This window comes from Mirounga leonina, unplaced genomic scaffold (assembly GCF_011800145.1).
Source record: "Mirounga leonina isolate KUSES-001 unplaced genomic scaffold, KU_Mleo_1.0 Mir_104, whole genome shotgun sequence".
Lineage (NCBI taxonomy): Eukaryota > Metazoa > Chordata > Mammalia > Carnivora > Phocidae > Mirounga > Mirounga leonina.
Genome location: NW_023270231.1, coordinates 19,167,715 through 19,191,236, shown reverse-complemented (window position 1 = coordinate 19,191,236; position 23,522 = coordinate 19,167,715). Strand labels below are relative to the sequence as shown.

The window sequence follows — 23,522 nt, the reverse complement described above, 5'->3', positions numbered from 1 at the left end:
ACAAATATATCTACCAGGCGGTAGGTAAGGGGGAAATAGGCCCTAAAAACCTCAGAATCACTAACTGTGAAGGAAACTTAAATCGTAATCATTCCTATTTGAAAAGAGAGCCCCCGCGCGCGCGCGCTGCATGCCGGGATTTGTAGTCCCCTCCCGGATGGCCTGCATTGCGGCTGTGCAGGGAGCAGCTGCTCTTCCAGGCGCATGCGTGCGGCGGCGGCGGCAGGACTGACTGCGCTAAAAAGGCGGTGGCAACGCGAGTGGCTGGGAGCTCGCCATGGCGGTGGCTGCCGCGGCCATGGGGCCCTCGGCGCTGGGCCAGAGCGGTCCTGGTTCAATGGCTCCCTGGTGCTCAGTGACCAGCGGCCCCACACGCTACGTGCTGGGAATGCAGGAGCTGTTCCGCGGCCACAGCAAGACGCGCGAGTTCCCTGCACACAGCGCCAAGGTGCACTCGGTGGCCTGGAGCTGCGACGGGCGTCGCCTGGCTTCAGGGTCTTTCGACAAGACGGCCAGCGTATTCCTGCTGGAGAAGGACCGGTTGGTAAGCTGGCGGGACCGGCCCAGGCCAGAGAGAGGGGCTGTGGTAAAGCGAGGTGTGGTATTGAGGGAGAGAATGGGGGTGGAAAGCGGGTGGAGGCAAGGAAAAGAGAGGGGTGTGGGGATAAGGGGGTTGTGCTAGAGGAGTGTGGGAGTGACAAGGCTGGTAGTTAGGGATCTGGAGGGGGTGTGGTGGAGAGGAAGATGGTGGTGATAAGAGGGAGGTGGGGGTGCGAGGGAGTGTAGCAGTACGGTGTAAAGATGAGCGGGGAGTGGAGGCGGGGAGAGGATGAAGACTGGTGGTGAGGAGGGTAGATGGGACTGGAGTGAGGTGAGGGTGTATGAGAGTGGTGGGAAGGAGTTATGTGGTGGTGAGGAATGGCTAGGGGCTGTGGTGGTGGTGGGGTCCCTATGGTGGTAAGGAGGGCCTCTTTGAAAATAATAGGGCTTCCTGTGGGAGTGAGCAAGAAGATTGGGAACCTTGGTGGTAGAGTTAAGTGTGGAGAACCAGAAATAAGGAGGAAGGCCAGGGAAAGCGAAAGAGTAAGGGCATTGGTGTGGGAATCCAAACCTCAGAACAATTCAGAGTGATTGGAGAGGAAGGGAGGAGGGTATTGGGAAGAGTTTTGGGGAAGGGGTGTGGAAGGACTGGTTTCTTTTAAATTGTCTGGATCTTTGTTGGCCACAAGGTACCTTGGTTTGAATAAGGTTAAGAAGTTGCATGTGGAGGCAGGTACTTATGTGTGAAGTGACATTTGGATTCTGTTCTTGCAGGTAAAAGAAAACAATTATCGGGGACATGGGGATAGTGTGGACCAGCTTTGTTGGCATCCAAGTAATCCTGACCTCTTTGTCACAGCATCTGGAGACAAAACCATTCGCATCTGGGATGTGAGGACTACAAAATGCATTGCCACTGTGAACACTAAAGGTGACTTTTTGGAGAGAGGGCAATAGGAAGATGAGCTATTTATAGTCATTCAATAAGCATTTCCTGAATATCTTCTCTAAGTGTGGCCTTGTGTTAGGTATGGGACATCCTGGGCTGAATAAGACAATCCCCAGCTCTCAGGACCTGTACTAGTTTTAGTGCAGGGAGAGAGACATGTGTGTTAAAAAAAAACCCAACATAATATGATATGGTTCATCTTATACTGGAGAGGTCTACAAGATGGATACCTGTAATGGAAATGCTTAAGTCTGCCTGTTAGGGCAGGTAAGACCTCACAGAATTTTAGCAAAATAGTTAATAGGGATTTAGTGGTCATGGTACAGTGGGTGGATGAGGGGTGAGGGGAAGCTCTAGGAGGGAGCTGCATGTGCAGGTGTATGGAGAATTTGGGAAATTGCTGATAGGCTGGAATGGCTGATCTTGGGAATGAATGGTCTTGGTGGTCTGGGAGAAAATGACCTGGAAGTTGTGCAGTACATTTATAGAATCTATTCTTCACCAGGTATTGTCCTATAAACCTTGAGGCCATTTATTATATTTTATTGACTAACATGTCATTGATTATAAGATGTACCAATATTTTATATGTTGTTAGGAAAGAAAAGAAAGTTTCTAGATAACCATGATAAACCAAAAATTTTGAGATGCATCCTGATGCATTTTAAGATACATTGTAGAGAATAAAGTGTGAAAATATATGCAGCATAGAATTGATAAAGTTGATGAAATTTTTAATTGATGTGTTCACTGTGGCCCACTGGACTTTGTTGACAAGACTTGTCCCTGGAGGTGGAATGCTGTAGTGCTTTCTCCAAGTAGACAACCGAGTGATGTGTGAGTGATTTAGGTGGTACATGAATGAACATTAAAAACCAGCTGTGTATATATTTTAATGCCTACCAGAAAAAAAGAACTAGCCCATAGAATTTATTGCTAAATGGAAGCTAAACTTATTTAACTAAAATTGTTTTGAGTCAATTTTAGGAAAAATTTTGAATAAAGAAATATAGCCGTTAACATGGATAGGACAAAAATTGTGAGAGTGGCATGTGAATGACTGGAGTTTGGGAAGTACTGGTGTAAGACTAAGAGGCTTTGGAGTCATCTGGTTTAGATCTTGGCTCTATTACTTCATGGCTTTGACACTTTGGCTCATCTCTCATATCTTCCATATCTTCATATGTAAAATGGGGATAATAAAGTGTTCCTTAGAGAATTATTGTGAGGACCCATGGGGGAAATTTGTAGATGAAAGTGCTGGACTCATAATTGGTGAGTAAGTAGTCATTCCCTTCTATCGACTAGGACGTTAGTGAATGAGGTTTGGAGATAGCTCTGGTCTTTGTAGAATTTAAAAAAAAAATAAACTTCTGCAAGATTATGGGCAAACAGTATCTTGCTGATTATATCTGGGTTTCCAGGGGAGAACATTAATATCTGCTGGAGTCCTGATGGGCAGACCATTGCTGTAGGCAACAAGGATGATGTGGTAACCTTTATTGATGCCAAGACACACCGTTCCAAAGCAGAGGAGCAGTTCAAGTTTGAAGTCAATGAAATCTCCTGGAATAATGACAACAACATGTTCTTCCTGACAAATGGCAATGGTTGTATCAACATCCTCAGGTGAGGGGGTTCTAGCTTAGAGACTGTCATATCTTTGCTCTGGGTGCTGTGGTGGATACAGAGATGAATTAGATGCAAGTCTGTCCTGAAGGAGCTTAAAGGACAAATGGTAATAAAGAATCCTAACCTCTGTTGAGCACCTTTGAACCAGGCACCTTATATTTACTGAGTCCTCACAGAAATTCTGTGGGATTGTTATTTGAGTCTTATTTGACAGATGAGGATCTGGGATTCAGAGAGTTTAAATCACTAGTCAGCTGGTGAGCACTAGAACTAGATGCACCTTGAATTATGGCAAATTTGTACCCGTAAAGTCTGTGCTTAAATACCACTTTCCCTCCAGGGAAGCCATCTTCATTACTTTCCTACCTCCCTAGGTTAGAAGCTTGTTTTATGTACTTCCTGTTGGAAGCATTTCTCATTCTATATTATAATTACATGTTTGTTTGTTTTTTTAAAGATTTTACTTATTTGACAGAGAGAGTACAAGCAGGGGGAACAGCAGAGGGAGAGGGAGAAGCAGGCTCCCCACTGAGCAGGGACCCCGATGTGGGGCTTGATCCCAGGACCTGGGATCATGACCTGAGACAAAGGCAGACACTTAACCGACTGAGCCACCCAGGTGCCCCTATAATAAATGTTTACTATCTATATCTTCCATTAGACTATAAATTCCATGAAGGTAGGGACCATGTGTAACTTGTTTACTGTTGAATCCCTAGTGCCTACCTTAATACTTGCTACACAGAGTTAGGATCTCCGTAAATATTTATTCTGTAAATGAATGAAATGTTGGAATTGAAATTCAGGTGTGTCCACTCTATTCTTTCTGCTATTCTGGGTGGGCAGTGCAAGGCAGTGTGAAATAGGTTCTTTTAGAGAGGCTCAGAGTTTGGAATCCCAGGGAAGGAAACATTGACTGTGGGAGTTGGGGATTGAAGGATGCAGCTTTGGAGCTTGACCTTGAAAGCTGAGTAGAATTTTAAGAATCAGCAAAAGGGAACCATACAATGGACAAAATAGGTGTCAATGAGCATGGCCTATATGGAGAGTAGTTGGTAGGTCAGAGTTGCTGGGAATGGTGGCAGATAAGGTATCTGAAGAGAGGGAAGATAAAGTTGAAATATAATCTGGGACCAGATTATATAAAAGGCTGGAAATCTGTGCTTCGCAGCTTGAATTTTATTCAAGTTGGGGTTCTATAGCTTTTTTTTTTTTTTTTAAGATTTTATTTGCGAGAGAGAGAATGAGAGACAGAGAGCATGAGAGGGAGGAGGGTCAGAGGGAGAAGCAGACTCCCTGCTGAGCAGGGAGCCTGATGTGGGACTCGATCCCGGGACTCCAGGATCATGACCTGAGCCGAAGGCAGTTGCTTAACCAACTGAGCCACCCAGGCGCCCGCTTTTTTTTTTTTTTTAAAGACTTTTTATTAGAAAATAAAACACAGGGGCGTCTGGGTGGCTCAGGCGTTAAGCGTCTGCCTTTGGCTCAGGTCATGATCCCAGGGTCCTGGGATCGAGCCCCGCATCGGGCTCCTTGCTCGGCAGGAGGCCTGCTTCTCCCTCTCCCACTCCTGCTTGTGTTCCCTCTCTCACTGTGTCTCTCTCTGTCAAATAAAATCTTAAAATAAATAAATAAATAAATAAAATAAATAAATAAAACACATACACAGAAAACTGCTTAAAACAACATATAGCTTGATGAACTATTATCTGTGTAACCCCACCCAGGTCAAGAAATAGTAATTTGCTGGCCATCCCAGAAGTCCATCCATGTACTTTGTCCTAGTCCTAAATCCCTCTCCTCAAAATGAAACACTATCTTGATTTTTATAGTATTTCTTTATAGTTTTAGCTACCAAGTATGCATTTCTAGATACTCTAATTTTGTGTACTTAAAAAAACTTGGTATCTTTTAAGTGTGTTAAACTACCAGGTTGCTCTTCATCCTTCTTTTACTTATAATATAGCTGTTGGAAAACTAGACTGTTAACCTGCAGAGATTCTCCTAGTCTGGATTTTGCTGATTTTGTATGCTTATTTATTTGTTGGAATATAAGATACTTCCTCTCATTTACTGTTTGGTTACTTAAGAATATAGTTCGCTTAGAAAAGGAAGGATATATGCTTCTTTCCCTTTTTCATTAGATAATGAATTAGTTCTCTGTCGCCTCCAAAGATGATCAGCTAGGTTTTATTTTTAAGACTTAATATAAACTCATGTGTTTAAGCATGGTAGATATATTTCAGTCTATTGGAGTAATTATCCTTATGGAATCTCAAATTATCCCATCTTTAGCTAATGGGAGCCTCTTCAAGTTGTTCCTGAGTCATTTTTTTTGACATAATCCTAGTAGTCTTCAGTTTGTTGCTCTCTGGTATGACAGATATCCCAAGTTCATCTTGTATGTTTCCTGCCTCAGACCTTTAATCAGAAGCTTCTCTAAGAATCCCTGGGTTCTTTTTCTGAGAAATGATATTGGAGCTACGGATGTCCATATTGCTTGTTTGGTCATTATTTCTAGACCTTTCCAGTGGACAGAGGAAGGATGTATATGTGTATATTTTTAAAGATAAAATATGTGAATTGTGAATTTATATTGATAACTTCCAATTAAAATTCAGGACTAGTGGAATTTTCTAAACATCTTCTATATTATAAATAACTCTTTCCTTCAAAACTGAGTATTTGAGTATTCTGGTTCTCAAAGACACAAGGGATTATAGAATTAGAATATCCCACAGTTACTTAATACCTTTTTCCATGTTACCCATGGAGATATCTCAGAATAACAGTATTACCACTGCCACCACTAATGAGATTACTTAAAATAGTAAAATTTGCTTTTTGCATTGCTTTCCTCATTTTTCTTCCATTAAAAAAATTAATACTATATATTATCAGAGTGTAGAGCTGCTATGTACTATGCCTTTCTTTTACATCTACAATTTCTACCAGAAGCTGTGTATGTAATGCCCATCACCAGTCCCATGCTGATAAATCTCTAGTCATTTTGATTGTCAAAGTTCATTCTTTAGATTCCTCAGGAAGGGTTCATGGAACAGTATTCTCTAAGTTCATACTTATTATAACTTACATACTAATAAAACTTACAGATATTTAATTGTGCTTAGTATTTGAGCTCTTTATAATTGATAGTCAATTTTTCTAGATATAAAAATCCTTGATTCCTATTTTCTTGCTTGTATATCTTTTTTTTTTTTTTAAAGATTTTATTTATTTATTTGAGACAGAGAGAATGAGAGACAGAGAGCATGAGAGGGAGGAGGGTCAGAGGGAGAAGCAGACTCCCTGCCGAGCAGGGAGCCCGATGCGGGACTCGATCCCGGGACTCCAGGATCATGACCTGAGCCGAAGGCAGTCGCTTAACCAACTGAGCCACCCAGGCGCCCCCTTTCTTGCTTGTATATCTTAAATATATTACCCCATTTTCTTTTGGCATAAAGTCTTACTGTCAGAAAGGTCTGATGATCATCTAATTTTGTTTTTGTTTTTTTTTTTTGTAAGTTCAGGAAAGTTTGTTTGTATTACAGTCTGATGTTTATTCTGTTGTCTTTGATTTTCTTCTTCAGTGTGTCCTGTTGTCGTCTTAGTACCATAGTACTCTTCCCGTAGTTTAATTGCTTTCTGTCTTGTTTCTCAGCTACCCAGAGCTGAAGCCTGTGCAGTCCATCAATGCCCATCCTTCCAACTGCATCTGTATCAAGTTTGACCCCATGGGGAAGTACTTTGCCACAGGAAGTGCAGATGCTTTGGTCAGCCTCTGGGATGTGGATGAGTTGGTTTGTGTTCGGTGCTTTTCCAGGTAAGCAGCTCTGCCAGCACTTTCCTTGTTGGATATATTAATTTAATTTTATTTTGGGTGAAATTGTGCCCTACTCTTACTGGGTTATTCTAACGTGTCCTCTGTCCACTCTGTTATAGGCTGGATTGGCCTGTGAGGACCCTCAGTTTTAGCCACGATGGGAAAATGCTGGCATCAGCCTCGGAAGATCATTTTATTGACATTGCTGAAGTAGAGACAGGTAACGGAAACCCTCACTACCGTAATGAGTCTTCTGTCTGTCACCTGTGGCCATCAGGACTTTTCCTGTCACATGTTTTCATCTTCACATTACTACTTCACCTTCATTAGCATAAATGAATTTTCTTCTTAAGACAGCTTTATTATGACCATTACAGTCAGGTCATGAGGGAGCAAAGAGTTCAGAAAGGGGCAGGTCTGAAAGAAAGTGATTTAGGAAAATATTTTGCATCATTATTAACTTTTAGTTCTTCTATCATGATGAAATTTTTAAAATATGGAAAATAGGAGAAAGAAAAAAGTGTTACCTGTGGTCCCACCTCTAAATACAATCTCTTAGTGTTGTGGTATACTTTTTTTTCTATATTTTGCCTGTATGTGAACTTAAAAAATGCATATTTTTTTATAATCTTAGGAATTATCAAAATACATGTGATTTGCTTTAAAAACAACCAATAGAGAGCACCTGGGTGGCTCAGTCATTAAGCGTCTGCCTTCGGCTCAGGTCATGATCCCAGGGTCCTGGGGTCGAGCCCTGGATCAGGCTCCCTGCTTTGCGGGAAGCCTGCTTCTCCCTCTCCCGTTCCCCCTGCTTGTGTTTCCTCTCTCGCTGTGTCTCTCTCTGTCAAATAAATAAATAAAATCTTAAAAAAAATAAAAATAAAAATAAAAACAACCAATAGAATTTGAAAATAGAAAAGTGGGAGGAGAGTATTCATTTTACGAAAGAATTTCCTCAGCTTTACTTATTTATTTTTAATGAATAATTTTTTTATTATCAAAGTATAGTTGACATATAATGTATATTAGTTTCATGTATGACAGTGATTTGACAGATATGCATTAGTCATTGATCACAATAAATGTAGTCCCCATTTGTCACCATACAACATTATTACAATATTATTGACTATATTCCCGTTGCTGTACTTTATATCTTCATGACGTATTTTATAATTGGAAGTTTGTACCTCTTAATCACTTCACCTATTTCACCCATCACCCCAACCTTCTCCTCTCTGGCGCCCAGCAGTTTTCTTTATTTATGAATCTGTTTCTGTTGTTTATTTATTTACTTGTTTCATTTTTTAGATTTCATGTAGAAGTGAAGTCATATGGTATTTGTCTTTTCTGATTTATTTCACTTAGCTTAATACCCCTTAGGTCCACCCATGTTCTCACAAATGGCAAGATCTCATTCTTTTTTTATGACTGATTAATATTCCATTGTGTATATATATATATCATATCTTCTTTATCCATTCATCTATCCATGGACACTTCGGTTGCTTTCATATCTTGGCTATTGTAAATAATGGTGCAGTAAACATAGCGGTGCACGTATCTTTTTGAACTAGTGTTTTTGTTTTCTTTGGGTAATTACCCAATAGTGGAATTACTGGATCATATAGTATTTCTATTTCTAATTTCTTTAGAAAGCTCCATACTGTTTTCTACAGTGGCTACACCAATTTACATTCCCACCAACAGTGTATGAGGATTCCTTCTTTTTTTTTTTTAAGATTTTATTTATTTATTTGAGAGAGAGAGACTGAGAGAGAGAGAGCATGAGAGGGGGGAGGGTCGGGAGGGTCAGAGGGAGAAGCAGACTCCCTGCCGAGCAGGGAGCCCGATGCGGGACTCGATCCCGGGACTCCAGGATCATGACCTGAGCCGAAGGCAGTTGCTTAACCAACTGAGCCACCCAGGCGCCCCGAGGATTCCTTCTTCTTAACATCCTCACCAACATTTGTTTTTTGTTCTTTTTGATACTAGCTATTCTGATGGGTGTGAGGTGATATCTCATTGTATGTCCATTTCCCTGATGATCAGTGATGTGAACACCTTTTCATTTTGTTGGTCATCTATGTCTTCTTTGGAAAAATGCCAATTCAGGTTTTCTGTCCCCACCCCCTTTTTTTTTTTTTAAAGATTCATTCACCCATTTGAGAGAGAGCGCACGAGCAAGTGTGGGGGAAGGGGCAGAGGGAAAGAATCTCAAGCAGACTCCCTGCTGAGTGTGGAGCCTTCCGTGGGGCTCAGTCTCGGGACCCTGAGATCATGACCTGAGCCGAAATCTAGGAGTTGGATGCTCAACTGACTAAGCCAGCCAGGCACCCCATTCTTTAATCAGCTTACTTTTTTTTTTCCTTGGTGTTGAGCGTATAAGTGTCTTATATATTTTGGATATTAACCCCTTATTGGATTTATTATTTGGAGGTATCTTCTCCCATTCAGTAGGTTGCCTTTTTGTTTTGTTGATGGTTTCCTTTGCTATGCAAAAGCTTTTTATTTTGGTGTAGTCCCAGTAGTTTATTTTTGCTTTTGTTTCTCTTTGCTTGAGGAGACATATCCATAAATATGTTGCTAAGGCTGATGTCCAAGAGATTGCTGCCTATGTTTTCTTTTGGGAGTTTTATGGTTTCATATCTCACACTTAGGTCTTCAATCCATTTTGGGTTTATTTTTGTGTCTGGTGTAAGAAAGTCATCCAATTTCATTTTTTTTGCATGTAGCTGTCCTGTTTTCCCAGCACCATTTGTTGAAGAGACTGTCTTTTTTCCATTGCATATTCTTGCCTCCTTTGTTGTAGTTTAATTGATCATATAAGTGTGGGTTTATTTTTGGGCTCTCTATCCTGTTCCATTGATCTCTCATTTGTCTATTTTTGTGCCAGTGCCATACTGTTTTGATTAACTATAGCTTTGTAGTATATCTTGAAATCTGGGATTGTGATACCTTCAGCTTTGTTCTTCTTTCTTAAGATTGCTTTGGCTATTCAGAGTCTTTTGTGGTTTCATACAAATGTTAGGATATTTGTTTAGTTCTGTGAAAAATGTTGTTGGTATTTTGATAGGGATTGCATTGAATCTGAGAATTGCTTAGGGTGGTGTGGACATTTTAACAATATTAATTCTTCCAGTCCCTGAGCATGGTATATTTTTCTATTTGTGTCATCTCCAATTTCTTTCTTCAATTACTGATAGTTTTTAGAGTATAGGTCTTTTCCCTCCATGGTTAAATGTATTCCCAGGTATTTTATTCTTTTAGGTGCAGTTGTAAATGGGATCGTTTTCTTAATTTTTTCTTTCTACTACATCATCACTAGTGTATAGAAATGCAACAGATTTCTGTATAATAATTTTGTTTCCTGCAACTTTACTGAATTCATTTATTCTAATAGTTTTTTGTGGAGTCTTTACAGTTTTCTGTATATAGTATCATGTCATCTGCAAATACTGACAGTTTTACTTCTTTCTTACCAATTTGGGTGCCTTTTTTTTTTTTTCCTTTTTCTTTTTCTTGTCTGATTGCTGTGGCCAGGACTTTCAGGACTGTGTTGAATAAAAATGGTGAGAGTGGATATCCTTGTCTTGTTCCTGATCTTAGGGGAAAAGCTTTTAGTTTTTCAGCATTAAGTATGATGTTATCTATGGGTTTTTCATATATGGTCTTTATTATGTTTAAGTATGTTTCTTCTAAATCCATTTTGTTGAGTTTTTATCAAGAATGGATGTTTATTTTGTCAAATGCTTTTAGTGTGTCTATTGAGATGATCATATGATTTTTATCCTTTTATTGATATGATGTATCACATTGATTTATTTGGAAATATTGAACCATACTTGCATCTCTGGAATAAATCCCACTTGATCATGGTGTATGATCTTTCTAATGTATTGTTGAATTTGGTTTGCTAATATAGTTTGTTGAGGAGTCTTGCATCTATGTTCATCAGGGATATTGGCCTGCAGTTTTTTGTTTTTTGTTTTTGGATTTTTTTTTTCTTTTTTTTTTTTTGGTAGTGTCTTTGCCTGGTTTTTGGTATCAGGGTAAGGCTGGCCTCATAGAATGAATTTGGAAGTTTTTCTTCCTTGCCTATTTTTTGGAATAGTTTGAGAAGAATAGGTATTAACTCTTCTTTAAATGTTTGATAGAATGCACCTGTGAATCCATCAGGTCCTGGACTTTTGTTTATTGGGAGTTTTTTGATTATCAGTTCAATTTCATTACTAGTAATTGGTCTGTTCAAATTTTCTCTTCTTGATTCAGTTTTGGCAAATTTATCCATTTTTTTAGGTTGTCCAATTTGTTGGCATATAATTTTTCATAGTATTCTCATAAAACCCTTTATATTTTTGTGTCAGTTACTATTTCTTCTTTTTCATTTCTGAATTCATTTATTTGAGTTCTCTCTTCTTGATGAGTCTGGTAAAGGTTTATCAAATTTGTTTATGTTTTTGAAGAACCAGCTCTTGGTTTCATGGATCTTTTCTGATGTTTTTTAGTATCTATTTCATTTATTTCTGCTCTTATCTTTTTTATTTCCTTCCTTCTACTAACTTCGGGCTTTGTTCATTTTGTAGCTCCTTTAGATATAAGGTTAATTTGTTTATTTGGGATTTTTGTTTCTTGAGGTAGGCCTGTATTGCTATAAACTTTCCTGTTAGAACTGCTTTTGCTGCATCCCAAAGATTTTGGATTGTTGTGTTTCCATTTTCATTTGTCTCCATGTATTTTTTAATTTCCTCTTTGATTTATTCATTGACGCATTGGTTGTTTAGTGGCATGTTGTTTAACTTCTGTATGTTTGTGTTTTTTCCAGTTTTTTTCTTTTTCTTGTAATTGATTTCTAGTTTCATATCGTTGTGGGTCAGAAAAGATGCTTGATAAAATTTCAGTCTTCTTAAATTCATTGTAACTTGTTTTTTGGCCTACCATATATGATCCATCCTGGAGAATATTCCATGTGCACTTGAAAATAATGTGTATTTTGTTGTTTTTGGATGGAATGTTCTGTGTATCTCTGTAAAGTCCATCTGGTCTAATGTGTCATTCAAAGCTACTGTTTTTTTGTTGATTTTCTGTCTGGATGATCTATCCATTGATGTAAGTGTGGTGTTAAAGTCCCCTGCTATTGTTGTATTACTGTCAATTTCTCCTTTTATGTTTGTTAATATTTACTTTATGTATTTAGGTGCTCCTATCTCCTATGTTAGGTACACAGATACTTAAAATTGTTACATCCTCTTGTTGGATTGATTCGTTTATCATTATTTAATGCTTTTCTTTGTCTCTTGCTACAGTCTTTGTTGCTAAGTGTATTTTGTGTGATAATTTTTTTTCCCCCTGGTGGGCAGCAAAGCAAAGTTTATTGAGTGATAGCAAAGTGATAGTACAAAGTTCCTGAGGAGAGAGGGGACCCGAGAGGGTTGCCTTTGTCTGATAAAAATATTGCTACCCCAGCTTTTTTTTTTCATTTCCATCTGCATGGAATATCTTTTACCCCCCCCTCATTTTCAGTCTGTATGTGTCTTCAGGTTTGAAGTGAGTCTTGTAGGCAGCATATAGTTGGGTCTTGTTTTTTCAGCCATTCAGTCACCCTGTGTCTCTTGATTGGACCGTTTAGTCAATTTACATTTAAGTAATTATTCATAGGTATGTATTTATTGCCATTTTGTTCATTGTTTTCTGTTGTTTTTGTAGTTCTTCTTTGTTCCTTTCTTCTCTTCCTCTCTTCCCTTGTGGTTTGATGGCTTTTTTTTTTTATGTTATGTTAATCACCATACATTACATCATTAGTTTTTGATGTAGTGTTCCATGATTCATTGTTTGCATATAACACTCAGTGCTCCATGCAGTTCGTGCCCTCTTTAATACCCATCACCAGGCTAACCCATTCCCCACCCCCTTCCCCTCCAGAACCCTCAGTTTGTTTCTCAGAGTCCATAGTCTCTCATGGTTCGTCTCCCCCTCTGATTTACCCCCCCTTTATTCTTCCCTTCCTGCTATCTTCCTCTTTTTTTTTTTTTTTTTTTAAACATATAATGTATTATTTGTTTCAGAGGTACAGGTCTGTATTTCATCAGTCTTACACAACTCACAGCGCTCACCATAGCGCATACCCTCCCCAATGTCTATTACCCAGCCACCCTTGATGGCTTTTTTTAATGTTGTGTTTGGATTACTTTCTCTTTGTTTTTTGTATCTGTTATAGGTTTTTGATTTGTGGTTACCATGGGGTTCATAAATAACATCCTATGTGTGTAACAGTCTATATTGTTAGTTGCTTAAGCTTGAACACATTCTAAAAAGCACTGAATTTTTACTACCCTTCTACATTTTATGTCTATGTCATATATCTTTTTATTTTGTGTATCCCTTGAGTAATTTTTGTAGATGTAATTGATTTTACTGCTTTTGTGTTTTAACCTTCGTAATGGCTTTATAAGTGATTAGTCCGCTACCTTTAATCATATGTTTGCTTTTGCCAGTGATATTTTTTCCTTTCATAATTTTCTTCTAATTCTGGCCTCTTCTTTTCACTTAAAGAATTCCCTTAAATACTTCTTGTAAGGCTGGTTTGGTGGTGATGAACTCCCTTTTGTTTGGGAAACTCTTTATCTCCTTCAATTCTGAATGATAGCCTTGCCAGGTAGAGTATTCTTGGTTGTAGGTTTTTTTCTTCCAGCCCTTGGAATATATCATGCCACTCCCTTCTGGCCTGCAAAATTTTTGCTGAGATCAGCCTATAGCCTTATGTGTTTTCCCTTGTATGTGACTACTTTTCTCTTGCTGCTTTTAAGATTCTCTCTTTATCTTTAATTTTTGCCATTTTAATGATTATGTGTCTTGGTGTGAACCTTTTTGGGTTCATCTTGTTTGGAGCTTTCTTTGTTTCCTGGATCTGGATGTGTGTTTCCTGCCTCAGATTCAGGAATTTTTCAGCTATTATCTCTTCAAATAAATTTTCTGCCCCCTTCCTCTCTCTTCTCCTTCTTGGACTCCTATAATGCAAATGCTATCATGCTTGATGATTTTGCAGAGGTTTCTTTACCTAGTCTCATGTTTATTATTCTTTTGTCTTTTTGCTGTTCATCTTAGTTGCTTTCTATTACCCTGTCTTCAAGATCTCCGATCCGTTCTTCTGCATCTCGTAGTCTGCTGTTGATTTCCTCTAGTGTATTTTTCATTTCAGTTACTGTATTCAGCTCTGACTGGCTCTTTTTTACATTTTCTGTCTCTGTTGAAATTCTCACAGAGTTCATCCACTGTTTTCTCAAGTCCAGCTGAGTATCTTTAGGACCGTTACTTTGAACTCTTTATCAGGCATATCACGTATCTTCATTTTGTTTAGTCCTTTCTCTGTGATTTTGTCTTTTTTCATTTGGGACATATCCCTTAGTCTCCTCATTTTGTCTAACTGTCCGTGTTTGTTTCTATGTGTTAGCTATGTCAGCTACATCTCCTGGCCTTGAAAGTAGTGACTTTTACGTAGAAGAGGTCCTGTGGTGCCCTGTATGCTATCTGCCCTGGTCACCGGAACCAGGCACACTAGGGCTGTCCCCTGTGTGGGCTGTGTGCACCCTCCTGCTGTGGTTGAGCTGTGATTGCTGTGGGCATGCTGATGGGTGGGGCTGGCTCTCAGCCCACCTGGCTGCAGTGACCCTCTTTGCCTGCTGCAGGTGCACTGGGCAGGGTTTGCTTCCCATGCTGTTGAGAGGCCTGGCTGCAGCTGCCATGGACTCAATGGTGGGTGGGGCTGGCACTCAGTCTACCTGTGTGGAATTAGCCTGTGCGACAGCTGCAGGTACACAGAAGGGCAGGGCTTGTTCTTTGTGCAGCCAGCTGAGAGGCCCAGCTGCAGGAACTGTGGGCAAGCCGGTGTGTAGGGTTATCTCCCTGTCCCCCAGGGCAGGAGTCACTTTGGAGGGATGCTGGTCCCATGTGGGGCTGCCTGCTGGATATGGCAGAGGAGGAGCTGCTTTGGAGGGGTCCCTGTGGAGGCCAGTGGGTTGGGTAGGGTGGGTGGTAGGGTAATGCTGGGGCAGGGCATGTGTTGTTAACAAGGTAGATGGAGCGTGTTAGAATTGGCTTCTGCAAGCATCTAGCTGTCTAGGCTCACGGACAACAAGAAAAATGGCACCCGCCAGCACTTTTTTATTCCTGGAGAAATCTGCAGACGTTTGCCCTTCCTATATCTCCTTCATGTGTACCCTAGGCGCTTTTCAAGCTGCTGCTTCAGTGCTGTCTCCGCCTGAGATACTTAGTAGTGTGCTGGCTCTTTTGCCCTCCAGTTCAACTGGAGTTAAGCTCTGCTGATTTTCAAAGCCAGACATTATGGGCACTTGTCTTCCCAGTGTAGGTCCTTACGGCCAGGATTGCCCTGTGTGGGATCTGATCCCTTCACTCCTCCATGCTTGTGATGGCTCTCCTGTTTGTGGTTATATGCACCAGGGGTTTGGTTCCTGGCCCTGTCTCCACCCCTCCTACCCTTTCAATGTGGGCTTCTCTCTAGGATTAGCTGTGGAAGATCTCTTCTGCCGGTCCTCAGATCATTTTCAGAGTTAATTGCAGTAGATACACTTGTTGCCTCAGTGTGTCTGTGGGAGGGGCTGAGCTCAGGAGCCTCCTGAACTCTGCCGTCTTCTGTCATTTCCTCAGATTTATTTTGTAATGGAGCTTTATTGTTTTGGGGAATACATGATACTTTAGTAAAAGAATTTAAACTATATAGAAGACTTCAAAGAGTAAAGTTAAAAAATTGGAATTCCACAATGTAAAAATGCCACTGTTGATGACAGTGTGGTAAGTGTTGTCCAGCCATTCAGCAGCCATACGCAGCTCCTTTGTGTCACCCTTGTTTGTGTGATGTCTGGGTATTCTCCTGCTCCAGGCTGTGCCTGCCTCACCTCAGGATGTTACAGCTTCTTAACATGGCGATGGCTACTGAGCTCTGCTGCCGCTTTTCATGCAGTCTAGAATTCCATTGAATATGTCCGTATATTCTTAAACTGCCAGTATATACTTATACATGCCTGTAGGTACTTCAGTTGCCCAGCTCTGGTTGTTTCTCGTCTTTGCACCATTATAAGTAATGCTTGTGAGAAATATTCCTTATGGACTTCATTTTAGGTCATCCTTTTGGGTAAACCAGTGAAGTGGGATTGCTGACTGAGTCCAAGGTATTCACATTTTGTGAAGGACCAAACCACTTACAGAAAGGTTATTGCAGTGTTTGTTCTTAACAGTGCATGCATGTGCATGTTTTTCCCGTGTCATCTTTGTGCAAGTTTGTCTGCCTCACCTAATATGTATGAAATATGATTGATTTTATTATTTATTTATTTAATTTTTATTTTTTAAATGATTTTATTTATTTATTAGAGTGTGAGTGAGAGAGAGCATGAGTGATGGGTGGGGAGCAGCAGAGGCAGAGGGGGAAGCAGATTTCCTGCTGAGCAAGGAGCCTGACATGGGGTTCAATCCCAGCACCCCAGGATCATGACCTGAGCCAAAGGCAGATGCTTTACCAACTGAGCCACCCAGGCACTTTAGAGAGAGAGTGCACAAGCGTGAGGAGGGGCAGAGGGGTGGGGGAGAGAGAATACTCAGGCAGACTCCCTGCTGAGTGCAGAGCTCACCACGGGGCTTGATCCCAGGATCCTGAGATCATGACCTGAGCTGAAATCAAGAGCCGGCTGCTTAACCGTCGGAGCCACCCCGGTGCCGCTAAACTTTGATATAGTTCACATATAATCTTTCAGGAATATATCAAATATGACTGTATTAATTTTTCTAAGTAGTTCAGACAAATACTTTTAACATTTTTTTTAATTTTCTCTATAACCTAGGCTAAAAATTAAAAGTCAGATGATTATCAAAGGGAAGCACAATTATATTTATAGCATTGTTTTATACATAAAAGGGAAATAGTCTGAATTTTCATTATGAAGAAATAATTAAGTAAGTTGTGATACATCCATATTACAGTGTGCCAAGAGAAAAACATAGCTCTATATGTGCTGAATTGCAAGATTGGCAAGGCATTTTACTGAATGAGCAAAGCAAGTAGCCAATCAGTGCATATGATGTGTTCCTATTTAGGTAAAGAAACTAAAGCTAAATTAATAGAAGGACTTTTGAAAGAATTTGTTTCAGACTTAGAAGATTGGGAGAATATAAAATTTACTTTAAATTATAATTTAAGTATTACTGAAACCAATTAAATAAAATGAAAAATTCAGTTCCTCACTTACCCTAGGCGCATTTTAAGGACTTCAGTAGCCACATGTGGCTGGTGGTTTCTGTATTGGATAGTGCAGATGTAGAATGTTCCAATCACAGAAGTTTTTGTTTCCCAGTGCTGCTCTATACCCTAGTACTGTTGGAATTTTATGCAGTAAGCATGTCTTTGTATGTTAGTTTGTAAAATAAGAGTAATATATGCTCAGTATAGAATATTTGGAAAATGCTGACAAATAGAAAGAAGAAATTAACAGTCACACATAGGTCCATAATTTGGAGGTAGCGAATTCCTAACGTATTAGTATATTTCTTTCCAATCTTTTTTTCATATGTAGATATTTATATTTATAGATATTTTATACATAGACATCTATACATCTGTGTGTGTGTATATACACATACTATACTATGTATAGTTGGAGTCATATTCTTTTTTTTAAAGATTTTATTTATTTATTTGACAGAGAGACAGCAAGAGAGGGAACACAAGTAGGGGGAGTGGGAGAGGGAGAAGTAGGCTTCCCGCGGAGCAGGGAGCCCGATGCAGGGCTCGATCCCAGGACTCTGGGATCATGACCTGAGCTGAAGGCAGACGCTTAACGACTGAGCCACCCAGGTGCCCCTCCTTTATTCTATTGATATGGTATAATACATTGAGTTTCAGATCTTAAACCAACCTTTCCTTCTCTTGATACATCTTAGTCATGGTATATAATTCTTTTTATATAATACTGGGTTTGGTTTGTTAGTATTTTGTTGACGATTTTTGCATCTATATAACAGATACTGGTTTCTTGTTTTATTTTTCTTTTGTCTTAAAGATTTTATTTATTTATTTATTTAATTTATTTTTTAAAAAATATTTTATTTATTTATTTGACAGAGAGAGACACAGCGAGAGAGGGAACACAAGCAGGAGGAGTGGGAGAGGGAGAAGCAGGCTTCCCGCTAGCAGGGAGCCCGATGCGGGGCTCGATCCCAGAACCCTGGGATCATGACCCGAGCCGAAGGCAGATGCTTAATGACTGAGTCACCCAGGCGCCCCTATAGTTGGAGTCATATTAAATAAGATTTTGTATTTTACATATTTTTAATGGTTAAATGTAAAATAAGGAATTTTATTTCTGATAGCATGTATTTTAACAGTCCACTTACTTTCAGCTTTTTAGATACACCATACATATTGCACTGGTGTTTTTAGAACTTCAGCGGCCTGGAGTAGTAATGTCAGTCTCACCCAGATAGCACCTTATTTATCATTGAGAGATGCAACTTTCCAATAAAACTGTCAAGATGTTAAAGTTTATGAAGCCACATGGTTATTTAGGAAACGTTTTAGAAGGCCTTTTCATGTCTACTCTGGTTTTCTTGATCTGTATAAATTTCTTTATCCTAACCAATCCCAAATGACTGACAAATGATGGAGTAGAGGCCTAAAGAGAAGTAAAACGGGGGTAGCAGCCTCTGAAACTATTCTTTATGTTTGTGTAATACAGAAATTTGCTCAAATGTATAGCTAGACTGCCAGATACTAGCATCATGAAGAGTGGTTAACTGTCCCTGAAATAGGATTACTTAACAAAAAGAATCTCTTTCTCTCTCTCTACACACACATTGTGTTCATGTGTGTATAAAAAATATATATTTTAAACAGCTTTATTGAAATATAATTTACTTACCGTATAGTTGACCAGTTTGAAGCATATAATTTAATGTATCCTGCAACTTTAAAATAACACCACATTGTTTATGTTTTATAACATTAATCTTAACCCTAAGCTTGAAAAAAAGTAAAGTGGGACTAAAGGAATAATGGCTTTAGAAAAATCATGTTTAATTTCAAGTAGGAAGAATGATATTTTTTGGGGAAAAAAATCTATTTGCAAAGCATTGTGATTTAGCAGAAAGACCTGTGACTTTGGAAACAGACTCACTTCATGTGCTGACTCTGCTGCTTCCTTGAGGTATGACTTAACTGTTCAGTCACCTGTTCCTTTATAAAAAGGGGTTTAAAATCATTACTTGCCTTGCTGCATTGTCATTATACTTTATTAAACTAAAGTATAATCCATCTGATTCCTAAGGGGTGCTCAATAAATATTAACTGCTGTTACTGTTTTCCTAGGGAGTACAGAATAGGTTTAGGTCATAGGCTCTGCATTCAGATCTTGCTCTGCCACCTACTGGCTTGTGCTTTCCCTATGCCTTGGTGTTCTCTGTAAAATGGGGTAATGATTGTACCTGTCCTGTAGGGTTAATAAGTGGATTAAATGAGGGGCGCCTGGATGGCTCAGTCGGTTAAGCGTCTGCCTTCAGCTCAGGTCATGATCTCAGGGTCCTGGGATTGAGCCCCATGTTGGGTTCCCTGCTCAGTGGGGAGTCTGCTTCACCCTCTGCCTCTGCCCCTCCCCGGCCCCCCCCCCTTAGGCTCGTGCTCTCTCAAATAAATAAACAGAATCTTTTTTAAAAAGTGGATTAAATGAGTTAACGTAGGCAAGTACTTAATGAATGTGGTTTCTTATTATTAATGTATTGATTGGTTTCTCTATATTGATTTTTATAGGAGACAAGCTATGGGAGGTGCAGTGTGAGTCCCCGACTTTCACCGTGGCTTGGCACCCCAAAAGGCCTCTGCTGGCATTTGCCTGTGATGACAAAGATGGCAAATATGACAGCAGTCGGGAAGCAGGAACTGTGAAGCTGTTTGGGCTTCCTAATGACTCCTGAAGGGAGGCCCTCAGGGAGATGAGACGCTGGCAGAGGCCTTCCTTTGTATATTAGTCTGGTCTCTTCTCTTGGAGTTGGTGGGCACCTCAAGCATTTGTAAATTGGTATAAATTATACAAGTCTTTGTCAGTCTGCCTATTCCAGTTCCCTTCTTGTTATGTGAGCTCTTCCCATTCTTTCTCCCCCTTGCAGGAGGGTTCTGCGCGATAACACCCGCATATCTTGTCCTCTGGGGACCTCCTGTCTTCCCTGCTTTTGGGTGTATGGTAGACTTTGTTGGGTTTGCTTCTGTTTGGACAGTACCTACCTTGGGGGTGGTGGTGAGTGAAGACGGGTGAGATGGGGATGGAGATTTTTTATAGTAAAAAGAAATGTATATAATTTTGAGAATTGAGCATTTAATAAAACTGACTTTAATTATGGGACTTCTAAGACTTTAAAAGTTGTGGTATTTTTGTTGTTGTTGCAGGTATTGGGAGATGTTGCAGTTTTGCATTTAAAAAAAAATCTCAGATTGTATTTAGAGGTGGTAATTCTATCATTTAATGTCCTAACCAAGAATTCTGTGAAATGCAGGGACCCAGCATGAAGTGTATGGGCAGTAGCAATCCTTAAAGTCTTCAGCTTAAGTGTATGTATACCTTGCCTTAATCTACAAAGGATTTGTAGACAATAAATTTATGATAAACATTGAGAAAAGCAGTAAAATATAAACAAATCCAAAATCAGTATAAGACATATAGATTAGAATAGAAAGTTGAAACTGGGGAAATTAAAATAGAAATATGCAAAGAACGAGGACCTGACTGAATGATTGAACTAAAATTTTGGCTGTGCCCCCTGGTGGCAAAGTGAAGACGGTAGAAGTCAGTTAATCTTAATGAAAAGCAGAGCACGTGCCAGTTCTCAGGGAAAGCAGAACTTTTGTTAGCTCTTCCCTCCGAAAGAAGTGGCTCGCGTAGGAGATTACCTGTGAGCAATGTCTTGATTTTCATTGTATTTGAATGTATTTTGGCATTAAAAATATAGAAATATACCTCAATAAATGATATTTGTAGAAAATTTTGGAAAAAGCAAGTAAGCAAAGAGAAAAAAATCGTATTTCTCCTCCCAAGAGATACTCACTATTACCATTTTTGTGTGTGTCCTTTTAGTTTTCCTATGCTCATATTTATGTATAGAAACATGTTTATACAAATCTTGCAGAGTAGACAAAAACAGGTATGACAAGGTAAAGCATGCAAAGTGCTCAACACCATGTCAGGCAGTATTATAAACATTCAGTAAGTCTTAATAGAAATTTTTAGTAATTAGACATTCCTTAGGCTTGGTACAGTAATGAGCACTTTACTCAGTTTTTGCCACAGCCTTTTGCAGTTGGGTGTTACCATCATTTTACTACTTGAGGGAATTTAACTCAGTGTTATTCATTAAGTGACAGTATTCAGATCTAGATTTGCTTAAAGGTCCATATGCCTTCTATTTGCAGTGGCTATTCTATCCCCACTTGCCATTCCCATTTTACAGATGAGTAAACCTTGGCCCTGAGAAGTTGACTCTTGGCCCAAGTTAATGAGTGATTGGTTGAGTCTAGTATTCAGTCTCAGTAGTGTTTCCCTTCAGCCTCCAGAATAGCCTCTGCCTGCATCCTTCCCTGAAGATGGTCTCTTAGTTGCAAACCAGCATGCCACCTCATTATGTCAGTTCAGTGTTGTTATGTCACCGGGAATAAACTGTGGCACACTGATATTTATTTTTATGGTTGTCTGCCATCTATATATATCCCCCTTAGCATTGGAATCAGACATCAAGGTTTAGTCTAGATCTTAGTATTTGATCAATTCCCGCCTCTTTGATCCATGTGGATTTTTTCCCTCTGGGTTTGTATAAAGTAGTGATCCACGCAACTTTTCACTAAGAGATTTGTTGCTTTCAGCTAGCTTTTTCACTTTTAGCAACAGGAGAACCCTTATTATCTGTGAGGAAAGAGCTCAAGCTTGTGGCAGCTTTTGCTGACTGTCAGGGCCTTGCTGACATTTCTGTGCTTTGACTTCAGAGTCCTGGGGAGGCTTAGAAGTTGGGTCCCTCTTGGAGAAATGCATAATTTGTCCCAGACCTGATGCGCCTGTGGTTTGAGTGAGTTGTCTAATTCAGAGCAGGAAGGGAACCATTCATAGTCACCCAGCAGTTGATGTATTCAATCAGTCCAGCCATGTCATACAGTTACTGCTCCAAACTAGCAAGTCAAAAGAGGGTGGGGAATTCTGCTCTGAGCTAGGCTGTAGTTGGTAAAGAGTTTGGGTTTTGCTATGCCAATGACCCATCGCTGTGTAGTTACAAGACAGGCTAAGAAATGGGTAGTGAAGATTATAGTATGTTTTGTGCTAGGATTCTGGTTTCTCTATGGCATGAGATCTAGGGAAGGATGAAACCTGCCAGATGTTAAGCTCGTGTAAGGTGTATGTGTGTGCCTTGAGGATTATTCCCCCCCACCCCACCCCACCCCCGCCCCTAAACTGTGGGAGGTGGTGTCCTGATAGAGTGGATTGGGAGGCTAGTGCAGGGAGTTTTGACCAGGGGCAATTAGATCCAAAAAAGGGAGTCAGGAAGAGGCCCATTCTGTGAGGTCCAGAGTGAAAACTGTGTGTGTGTGTGAATGTGTGTGTGTGTATTATGAACTGGTTGGGTGTGATGTGTCAGTGGCCTTTTATTTTAGAATGACCAGGAATGGGGTATATAAGCCCTTACTCCCTTTTCTGTTTCAAAGATGTATTTTATTCCCTAAGGGTTTTAATCACAAAAGGGACCACGAAATGTCTTCCTTCTTTGGAAGGGAAAAAGCCCATGCACAGGGTTAAAAGGTAGGTCCTATCTTTCAGAAGGGGAGTAGAGATGGCACACCTGGAAGTGCTTTGCACACTCAGAAACACCTATGTGTGGGTAAGTATTGCCTTCTTTGCTCCCTCTGACCCTGCAATAGCATGAAAAGAAGGCTGGCTTCGTGGGTGAGCGGAATGGGCTTTGAATCCGGCTCCAGCAGTGATGGCTCAGAGCCCACTTTCCTCATCCATAAAATGCGGATGACAAATCCTCCTCTCCTTGGGTTGTTTGGAGAATCCAAGGACATAACATGTTGGTAAAGGGTCCAGCACAGCCCCTGGCGCACGGGAGATACTTAGCACATCGCTTCTCCTCGAGGAGGAGCAGCTTCTGAGGAGAACGCGGGCTGGCCGCGGAGACGTGGCAGTGGTCTGTCAGCTTTCTTGGCTCTAAATGCCGGAGCTGAGCGAGCCCCGTTCATCATGGACTCTGCAATGATGGGAAGGAAGAGAGGAGACTTCTCTGTCACACTCGGGTGTGGTGGGGGGTTCAGAGGAGAAATACTGCATCTGCTTTCTGTTGCAGTCCGTTCGGGGCCGTGATGGGTATGTGTGCATGTGGGCACGTGGAGCCTCAGTCAGAGCCGTGCACACCAGCGGGGGAAGTAAGAGTAGGAGGAGGGTAAAGCTCCTGTTAGCGGAGAAGCCTGGGGAAGGATTGAAGGGAGAGGAGGTGGACTCAGCGCAAGTCTTGAATACAGAGGGTGTGATTGTGGGGGGAGGA

At 40.3% G+C, this 23,522-nt stretch overlaps 1 protein-coding gene across 1 annotated transcript; it reads left to right on the top strand.

Annotated features, from left to right (window-relative positions):
• The first annotated feature begins 212 nt into the window (after positions 1-212).
• Positions 213-20,361, top strand: THOC3 (THO complex 3). The gene is made up of 6 exons (XM_035014719.1): positions 213-544; positions 1,315-1,471; positions 2,914-3,118; positions 6,783-6,944; positions 7,064-7,164; positions 19,756-20,361. The coding sequence occupies exons 1-6, from the start codon at positions 278-280 to the stop codon at positions 19,917-19,919; spliced, it is 1,056 nt and encodes a 351-aa protein (XP_034870610.1). The 5' UTR covers positions 213-277; the 3' UTR covers positions 19,920-20,361.
• Positions 20,362-23,522: the final 3,161 nt, after the last annotated feature.

Bases quoted from the DNA above. Each gene is read 5' to 3' on its own strand.
- THOC3 (XM_035014719.1), top strand. From the start codon at position 278: ATGGCGGTGGCTGCCGCGGCCATGGGGCCCTCGGCGCTGGGCCAGAGC. The intron at 545-1,314 runs GTAAGCTGGCGG...CTGTTCTTGCAG, and splicing joins TGCTGGAGAAGGACCGGTTG to GTAAAAGAAAACAATTATCG. The intron at 7,165-19,755 runs GTAACGGAAACC...TGATTTTTATAG, and splicing joins CATTGCTGAAGTAGAGACAG to GAGACAAGCTATGGGAGGTG.